The 10,086-nt window shown below is 39.8% G+C and overlaps 1 protein-coding gene across 2 annotated transcripts; it reads right to left on the reverse strand.

Moving 5' to 3' along the window:
- Positions 1-1,598: 1,598 nt before the first annotated feature.
- LOC104519920 (tRNA selenocysteine 1-associated protein 1) lies at positions 1,599-9,269 on the reverse strand. 2 transcript variants are annotated; one of them, XM_010171371.1, is made up of 7 exons: positions 9,189-9,269; positions 7,869-7,999; positions 7,137-7,268; positions 6,140-6,259; positions 3,662-3,857; positions 2,824-2,869; positions 1,599-2,021 (listed from the first exon to the last, which is right to left on the reverse strand). In XM_010171371.1, exons 1-7 carry the CDS (start codon positions 9,198-9,200, stop codon positions 1,885-1,887), a joined length of 774 nt encoding a protein of 257 aa, XP_010169673.1. In that variant the 5' UTR covers positions 9,201-9,269; the 3' UTR covers positions 1,599-1,884. The 2 variants fall into 2 exon arrangements, with proteins under 2 accessions (XP_010169673.1, XP_010169672.1); XM_010171370.1 differs by lacking the exon at positions 9,189-9,269 and adding an exon at positions 8,095-8,166.
- Between the last annotated feature and the right edge of the window lie 817 nt (positions 9,270-10,086).

Genomic DNA, 10,086 nt, shown 5'->3' on the forward strand with positions numbered 1-10,086 from the left:
ACATCCAAGGGGCCTGCATCTACTATCTCCAGTTTCCTCCCTACTGCAGCCCTCCAAAACCATTCTATACATGCACATGAGCACCCCCTTTCCCACTCAAGATTCTCTTTGCTTCATTTACTCCACTTTCTGTCAAGTTCTTGTTAATAATCTCCCTCCCATCACCCTCCAAAGCCTCATCAGTTCACACAAGGGAAACATCCACTCACAAAATTCATGTTCCCAGCTACCTTGCTACTACCTCTCCTCAAAGCTGGGAAACAGTGACACTACTCCCCTTGCCTAGATGAGCTTTTTGCTTTCTGTCTCTTCCTACGCGTACATCTGCACAAAATCCAGGAAGAATAAACTTCCTGTAGTACCCCAAAAGCCTGTTCTGTTTTAGAGCATCTACATTTCATGGACAGGTCTTTGAAAATATTCCTAGCTGAAATTAAAACTGTGAAAAAGAGGGAGATTCTAGTCAACAGCTAGAAATGACCTGCCAGTGCTGACTCATCACTGCAACAGAGTATTTGTTTGAAATTTCAGAACAGCATATAGGTTATGACCACTGCTTTAATTACATTTAGTCATAAAAAATACCAGAGAACTTTATTCCTATCTGCCAGCACAGATGGCAGGTATAGTTTAGATTGCAGTACCAAAGAATCTTGACTAGCTTTAGTAGCTTCCACAGCTATTAGCTCTGATAATTTCTGCCACCTCTTTTTCTTGGAAGAGTATCTTGTTTCCAGCCTAATTTATTTTGTCATTATGTACATTAAGTAGCAAATACTTTTGCAAACACATAGGCTTAAGTAGTCCCTGTGATTGGAAAATACTTTATATCCTTCAAGATGGGAACAGTTGAGAGGAAACCACTCAGAAGTTGCTAGCTTAAAGCAGAACTTCCCTCATTGCTATCTCCCCTAATCTCCTTTGACTTGAATACTGAAAACTGTCACCCTACTAAAATTTTGTAACCTCATCACTATAAAACACTTCAGCACGAAGAAGAATTTGCAGAGATGTTCAGGACAGGGTGCAACTTAGCTGAAGAGTTGTTACTAGGACAGTCTTTTGTTCCTGAAGGGTTATTTTTCCTCCTTTAAACCAGCAAGTTATTTTCTCCAATAATTTTTAGGTTTAAGAACATGTACTGTGACACCAGTTTCTTTGCTGTAAAGTTTCAGTTGAGAAGACTAACAATAAGAAGGGCAGGAATAAAACTGTCAGTAGGAATCATCCTTAAGTCTTTGGAATGTTTGCAGTTATGGCAGCTGAAAGTTCACCCTTCTGTACATTTCAAATACCATGTTGAGAAAGCAATTCTCACTGACCTGACATCAACACTAGTGCAGTTAGCACCAGACTTCAGGAGAGAGTGGTGCCAAGTGTTCCTATAGCAAACCCTCAGGGCATCTCCCAAATACACCTATCATCTAAGCAAGTGTGGTAAGAGCTTGTAAGAGATTGCCTAGGTAACTTGGAAATACAGGACAGCTAGTTTTTGCTAGCGCCCTGACAGCTGAAATACCCTAACTGCCTCCAGCTAAATTCCACAAGCCAGAAGAGAATGTGCTTCACGTATGTAAGTAAAATCCCTTGCTGGCAGGTTTGCAGAAACAAAGTTTTATTTACACAGGCAAGTCTATCTTTAGACCCCATTGAACTCTTTACATTTCTAGAATATTTACATGATTTCAAGATGCTCCAAGAGTAGAGTGATGAACAACAACAACAACAAAAAAAAAAGATTACAGAAACTGTCAAAAGCATAGCAAAAAAAAAAACCAAAACAACCCCAACCTATCATTGTGCTTTAAAACTTATGATCTAGAGTAATGTAGAAGAAATGTAATTTTAGCACCTTGGTCATAACGGTCATGCTATATAAGACACTTAAATAGCAGGGGGGATGTCAGAAGTGACCGTATCCAGAGGTTGCCAGTGACAATTCATGAGGGAATCATAGAGTTCTTCACTTGTTTCCATGAACTGTCTGTTCATTTCATCAACATCCAAGTAAAGTTGTGGATCTGAAAATAAAAGTACAAGTGTCAGATCTTGGGAGGCATGCACACAAAATCCTGCAGTAAATGCTTAATAAAGCATGTTTTAGCTAAATTTAATGGATGTAATACTACATCAATAAGATGACTAGAGTTTTAACAAACCTGACAAGTCCAACTTCTTTTGGAATTTGTGTATTAGAATGTTAGGACTATCTCAGTATTTCAAGGTAAAGAGCAGATTTAAGGATAATTAACCATTAAACTCTCCAAAAATCCACTTAATTCATTTCTACTACAATATGTTATGCAGGATAAAGTTTCCAAACACTGACACAAGATGTCTGTACACAAGGAACTGTCTGCAAACCTTCCAGGCCAAACAATTAAGTTTGGTACCAAATCTTTATGTGTAAGCTGAATCCTCCTTTCAGCACCTGCAACATGAGCTTTTACCTCAGGATTTAGAAAAAGCAAGCTTTTGCCTATTAATGAGTTTAACATAGAATAGGCTTTGCAGGATCTTAGCACGATTGTTGTATCAATACAAAGATACAACAAATTCTCTATTAGACCATTCTGTAAGGTGAATGAAGGCAAAGTTACAAGAAACCTGCTATGAAGTGGTGTTGACAATGTCCCATTCTACTTGGTGTGGCGTTCATTATCAGCTTTAAAATCCTACCTCAGCTCAGCTATAAACCACAGAGGATCCCCACTATATCAGCTCAATTTCCAAGACATTCTTCATCCAATAGTCATTGGCTTGTTATTGCTAAAGGGCACAAGTACAGCCACATTCAAACTGCAGTGACAGAATCATCATTACCTTCAGTTATTAGGTCATCACTGATTTCAGTCATAGGTGCAGTTTCCTATAAAGAAAATAAAACCTTTTAAGTTTAATCATAATCCATTTCAGGAAGTATAACAAATCCAAACTGATTTTGTACTCCCAAACCTTTCCCTTCTCCCACAACAAGAGGTAGGGGGGGGTTGTGTTTGTTGAGGAGGGGTGGTTTTGGTTTTGTTTTGTGGGGGTTTTTTGCTGGGTTTTTTTTCCTGCCTGGTTCTTTTTTGGTTTGTTTGGTTTGGAAGGGGAAGGTGTTGTTTTTCAGGGTTTTTTCTTTTGTTTGGTTTTGGGTGTTTGGTAATTGGGGGCTTTTTATTGTTGTTGTGGGGGGTTTTTTTGTTTGTTTGGGGGTGTTTTGGGTTTAGTTTTGGGGTTTTTTTTTTTTGTTTTTTTTTGTTTTTTTTTTTTTTAAGAAAAATCCTAGTCTGGTTCAGGTTGGAAGGGACTTCCAGAAGCTGTAATTGATAAATTGGCTGATCTAAGGTAAGACCCATCTTACAGTAATTTTTTAGTTTGCTTTAAGCAAAGCATGTCAGAAAAACAGGAAGAGAGGAAGCCACATACACAATTATGCCATCAGAACTGTTATTTGGCATATATGAACAAATAATGGTGTTTACATATCTAATTTTATAGACGCACCACTTAAGCACTTAAATCACAGTAACTCTGAAGGAAGCCTGCTATTCTGACCTCCACACTAAGCAGAAAGCATGATTTCAGTTTTAGGACTTGTTTTTGCTCTGGCTTACACAATTCCTACAACTTAATATTTGCAAATTCTTTTATTTAAAGAAGTGTGTAGTATCTTTACCTCAAAAACAGCTGGAGCCATAACAGCATCTCCTAAAGAGCAGTCTCCAACAGCTTGCATGTTATCATAGGGAGTATAGGAGCTGTAGTTGTATTCAGCATAAGGATCATAATTCCACTGTGAGTAGTAATTCTGATAATCTTGGTAATAATCATTATAGTTGTAGGACTGGTACCGCTGGAATTCTGCTTTCAGTCTGAAACATGAGGTGGTAAATACAGTTAGAGTTCAGGAACAATAAACTGCAAAGCCAGTTCTGAAGGTAAACAATTTGCCAGCTTATGCATCTCAAAGTTTTAAAAGGAAGCTTTTCTGAGCAGTTGCCTAAGCAACAGCCTAAGTCACAGCACAAGATCGCATGTTTATACAGAAGCAAATGCTCCCATCTTCACCAACACCAAAAGTAATTATTCTCATGGATTAACTTGAGTCATGACACTGTATCCATTTTGAGTGTTTTTATTAACTGTATAAGCAGGCTGCTGATAAATCTTTGTGCTCTGCTAAAAGCTGATTTATTTAAGACCAGAGACATTTATCAAGCACAGCTGCTGTAAAGATGCAGTCAGTCTTAATTAGCACTTCTTATCTTTTGCTTGGTTAATACTAAATTCTACTATTTCCAGAAACAAGGGGGTGAAGTCAGATTATCTGTTTCAGAGGAACATCTGACACTACCTGCCAGTTTGCCACATCTACTTCCACCTGCTCAATTTTTAGTCCTTAAACAGCTGCCAAAGTACAGCTGGCAGGTGAAGTCAGCACTGCCACCATCCAGCAGGAAAATGACAGAACTCATTGAGTCTCGAGACCAAAGGACCAGCTGATTAGTTTTCACTACTTTCCCTCTCCTGAGGGGATTTCCTGAGGGACAACATCACACTAATGACAAGAATCAATGGATAAGTGTTGTCAGTACTAAAACATTCCAAAAAATCCTCCATGCTTTGACATTTCTTCACTAGTCACATACAGGCAGACCTCCTTGTGTTTGCAGAGTCCTACTTCTCTGCATCTCAATTCCAGAAAAGCCAGATCCAGGCTTTCTGACAAGAGCACAAACTGAAGGACCTCAGAAACAGTTTCCAATATAAGCAACTTGGAGACAAATTACTCTGATAGCTGGATATTTTGATGCTAGGAGAGCACAGCACTCAGCCATTCAGAAACAGATACAGATTAGTGATGTGTTTTAATAGCAATATTCCATGTGTTTCACTCCTGTAAAGGTACACACACATCCTAATAAATGGGTATTCTATTGTCTTGCTACTGTAGTGAACAAATGACTTATTGGCTTAAAGTCTTCTGCTTCCAATTTCTCTCCTACATACACCTCTGTAGGAAAGAAAAATCTGAAAGTACTGCTGACGTTCTTCTGGACAGCAGAAGTGAGGAAACTTGCTTCTTTGGGACCTCTTCTTGTTTTCAAAATAATTTAGTCAGAGCAAATCTGGATAATCACAGAATCACAGTGGTTGGAAAAGACCCTTAAGATCATCGAGTCCAACCATAAACCCAACACTGCCAATTCCACCTCTAAACCATGTCCCCAAGCACCTTGTCTGCCTGTCTGTTAAATCCCACCAGGGAAGGTGACTCCACCACGCTCTCTTGGATAAGAGCATTTCCATTCTAAAGCAAAGAGACAGCTTTTACAGAATTATCCAGGGTAAAGAGTAACAAAAGATGGTTTTTTTGCTATTTAACAGAACGTACAAGCTACCCTCAGGAATATACTGAAATAGTTTTATTTTTTATTTAAGTTCTTTTTTTTTCTGTATCCAAGTTTATCAAACTTGGTATCAATTCTCTAACTGTTCAGAGACTTGAAGTGCCTTAAATAACTGAATGAGAGAACCGAGCCAGCAGAGTGAAAAACCTTCTCAGAACCAATGAACTTTAAATTCCCTGCTGTCCCAATCACTTGAAAAGCAAATACTAGTATTCTAAAACTGTTCCAAAGCAACATCTCCTTTGGTTTCTTCCCCCCCACGCCCCCATATTCTCTATTTTTCCACTTAAGAGTTGCTTCTTCTGCCAGCCTACTGTAAAACTAGCAATTTTCTACCTTGCCTATGCTAGAGAAAAAGGTCTAGAAGAAAAGCTCCCTAGAATTCAAAACCACTTGTTGTTCCTTCTACAGTCCCAAACCTGGGAAATATTTATGAATGCATTCAGCTTCACTTCCATAAGAATTAAGGCTGGTTACAGCAGCAGCTGAGCCAAAGTTAACACAGCCTGGGCTAGAATCAAGAGTTGGATTCCCCCAGAAATCCTGAAAAAGGTTGATGAATCCAGGGAGTCAGAACATAATTTTTATATTTATTTTACAGTAATACAAAACATGTATTTTTGGTTTTGTAGACTGCATCATGTGTACAGGCATTACAGCAAGGGCCACAGACTTTACAAAGGCAGAGCTACAAGAATCTGATTATTTAGAATTACTGTATCAACACACAAGTCATTTGTTACCTTTTAGAAATTCCTATGCTCAGGCGGATTCGTTTTCCCCCCAGACCTGGTGCATTCTGGCAGTCTTGCAGTGCCCTCATCTGATCACCTTGCTCACCAAATCTGACAAAGGCATACCCTCTACAATTTTCAAAAGGGAGAAAACAAGTTCTAGTATGCAAAACAGTTACAAAGCTAACAAATTCAATTTGTGCTTTTTACAGAAACACAAGACAGTAGCTACTATAGCTTCCACTACCTAAGCAGCCTCTCTGGCACCTGCACATGCACAGAAGATGCTTTAATCATATTAAAAACTTGGGCCAGAAGCAAAAAGCTTGTTTTTTGACAGCATTAAGGTGCAGCTTTCTGCAAGCCAGGGCAACAATACATTTTATTTGCTATCTGATCCCGTGTTTCTGCATTTACAGCAGTTAATTTATCAGTTAGTATTAGCCCACTCCTACCACTGTACAGCATTAACATTCTTCTGATACTTGCTTTCTGTTGAAGTTTCTTGAATGACTATTACAGCCAGCACTGTCTGAGCAGCAAACTGGCTCACCCTGGCCAGTATAGCTTCTGTTAGACTCTACTTACTAATATTAATAGGTTCAGTCTCCCAACCCCCTACGGATTCGCCAGGCCTTGCACTTTCCTCCCACGTGTAAAGAGGGAATTATTTTGTCTTCAATACTGCAGATAATGGCCATGCTGCTGTATGGAAGCACAGCAGCACAGATCTCCGTGCACAGCCCTCCCTTCTCCCACCATCTCATTTATTTCATGCAGATATGCACACGGCTACACTGAAGCTTATCACAATAACTGCTTCAACTAACCAAAAAGTTTTAGAAACACAAGGATCTACGCTGTTAAAAAATAAAAGCAATACTAGAGACTAATCTCTCTCTTCCTGCCTCTGAAGAAAATGCAGAAACAGACCTGACACAAGTTCCTATATATTACTTACAGAAGCAAACATACTGACAGCACTACACATTTTCACAGGCGTTACCTGGAGTATCCCAGCAGGTCTGTTGCTATTTTGCAGTCAATACATGAGGGGTATCTCTTTAGGAAATAGTCATAGAGCTGGAAATCATCCACTTCTGGAGTAAGCTCCCCAACAAATATCGAATAATCTGGTCTTTAAAAAGATAAAAAGAGAACAACTGTCAAGTTTGAGACTAAGGTGATTGTAATCATAAGGTACCTAACATACAAGCAGGTATTTATCACCAAACAAACAAGGAGACAAAGTTATTGACTACAAAACTCTGCTGAGTAACACAGAGAACTGCAATGCCATCACTCCAGCATGAAGTTCTCAATTTCACCAGGTCCATTCTACTGCTTTCACCAAAAAAAGGGCATTTCAAAGACCCATTTTATTACCAAAAACCAACCCACTTTTCAAAGTTGGTTTTAAAAAGAAGTATTTATTGTCTGAATGGGGAGGAAGGGAGAAAGGAGGCGCAAAAATACTAAGAAAAACTATTAACTCAAGGTACAGCCATGATTTAAAAAAGCCATAACTATTTTGCCACCACTTCTCAGTGATTATGGGAGAGACAAACAAGAAGAAACTTAATTATTCTATTAGCACTGCATTTCCATAAGCAATACTTCAGCGTGTAGGCACTGTAAGTGCCATTTCAGGAGTTTAAAAGTAAGTGATGGCATTCACTTGTCACTATCAATTCAAACAGGTAAGGGGTCAGAGCTTCTCACTTCAAAAAGTGTTTACCTGACTGCACTACTACTAGGGACAAACTCTATTCTTCCTGGTTTTATTTTGTTCTTTTTCTTCCGTTTCTTCTGTGGTGTTCTCCACCAGCTGTAGGCCTGGAGGCATTCTCGTTTTTTCGCCAGTAGGTCCTGTTGGGAGAAAAAAATCACATTTATAGTATTTAGCCTCATTTACATTCCTCCCTCCCACTCCCCATCACCACAGGTGATTTCCCCATATTCACCTTGCCCTTGAAAGAAGCCTGGGGTCCCATTTCTCCCTCCGCCTCCCATGAGGGAAAGCAGCCTCTGGGGAAAATGCCTGGCAAAAATAACAGAGCCAAAGGATTGTATGAACAGCCATATTCCCCTGACTTGTCAAGCTGGCTAAAGGACTGACAGCTTCCTCTTGGGATTAGGGAAAAAGCAGATAGCCCTTCGATGCTGGCCAATCCTGAATGTTGTTTAGCTTCAGGACCGGACTGTGTTCCACTGGAGCTCCAGGATGCAAAAAAAAAACAAACCAGAAGCCGCACGGTCTAAGTGATGAAGAGGCAGGGAAATCGTCACTCTTGCCTAGAGGGGATCTCAGCTGTCCCTATCTCCCCTCACACAGGGATCTTTCTTCTCTTATGCGAGATGCCTCTCCTCACTAGCCAGCTGTGAGTCGCTCTCCCAGGCCAGGAACAACATGAGGAGGCCAATTAATGGAACATAAGGAGAAAGCAGACCAGGAACAGGCACTAGCTTGGCTGAGGGGAAAACTCAAACCCAGACGCAAGGCCAGGAAGAGGCATAAAAAGTGCCTCTTGGAAAAAAAAAAGTAATAAAAAACAAGAAAGGAAAGAAAAACCAAAACCCCAAAAACCACAGTTTAAAAAGGAAGTGGGGTAACTGCACAAAAGAAGAGGGAAACAACAGCTGTGTTAACACAGGCTGCCTCCCTCATTTAAGACTCCGAAGAACGAAGATGTCCAAAAACAAGACTGGCGTTCCGCAGCATTTGTTACTTACGCAGGCTTTAGCGTTCTTCCTCTAGAACACCTCTACATGTGTCTGACAGAGAGTGTCAGGCGCAAGGTCCTTCACAAGAACTCATGCTCAAACAATCCAAACTGCAAAGCTCAATGTTATCCCCCAACCTGCTTCAGTCGATAGGATTAAGTGTCCAGAGGACCGCCACCGATTACCAAATTACCAGAAGAAATCAGAGGACTAAAAGAACACCCAACTCAGAGCAAGCTAGCTATTTCAGCTTTACATTTACTAGGAATTCTGAGTGTGGTTCTGGAATCCAGTTAGGCACTGCAAGCCTGAGTTTCTGACCAAGTGATCTTACCTGGCTTGCCATGGTTCAAACTGTCTTCTGCCCTTCTTGAAGAATACAGCTGCACAGGTTCTGTTTACTGCACTCCTTCAGCTGAAAAAGATGTGGAGGAGGAACACAAAGGTGAAGAATCTTAAACTTGAGATGAATTCCTTTCAAAGATGTTTGCCTCACCTTACTTTTTAATGTTATTAATTTGTTTCTGCTAAAGCAGTGGAGATAAAAAGGATATAAGGTCAGTGGGATTATGATTAAAAGTCATTTTCACTTCCTTCAACTGCAACAGTCCACAAAGTTTTCCCACTGTTCAAAGCACTAGGAAATTACAGAGAAATTTTAAGTCACCTATACCTGACCCTTTTTTCTGAAATACCTACATGTAATATAGCAATTCAGATGATCCATGTTCTAAAAGAACCGAAAACAAGGCAAAGAGAGAGGCCTCCATATGTTTTGTACAACCCTATTTTTTTCCCTCTGTTAGCCAAACTGAAAGTTGATTTACTTGTACCACAAATTATACAGCTGAAAACAAGCAGTGGTACTTCCTGTGGTACTAGGCTAAAGAACACGAGCAATACAAGAGGGAGGACAGCCCAGTACAGGTAAATGTGATCTCTCCCTGCATCTTTTCTCAGGTAGGCCTTTTCTCTTTTGCCTCTTCCATACACACATTTTTACTCACTAGCAGTGAGCCAGCCACAACAAATGACACTTCACTCCTATCACTAAACCAGTGGATAGAGTTTCCTGAAAAGCTATGTACCTCTTTCTTGATTCTGATATCCTTTAAGCTTTTTTCCCTAGACATCCAATCAATATACATCAGTGAAGGAAACAATTTCATTTGCAAAGTATTTTTCATCTACTTCTACACACAGCTGTTCATTCACCACTGTTGATTATTTAC

The sequence above is a fragment of the Antrostomus carolinensis genome, unplaced genomic scaffold (genome assembly GCF_000700745.2).
Source record: "Antrostomus carolinensis isolate BGI_N321 unplaced genomic scaffold, ASM70074v2 Scaffold29757, whole genome shotgun sequence".
NCBI lineage: Eukaryota > Metazoa > Chordata > Aves > Caprimulgiformes > Caprimulgidae > Antrostomus > Antrostomus carolinensis.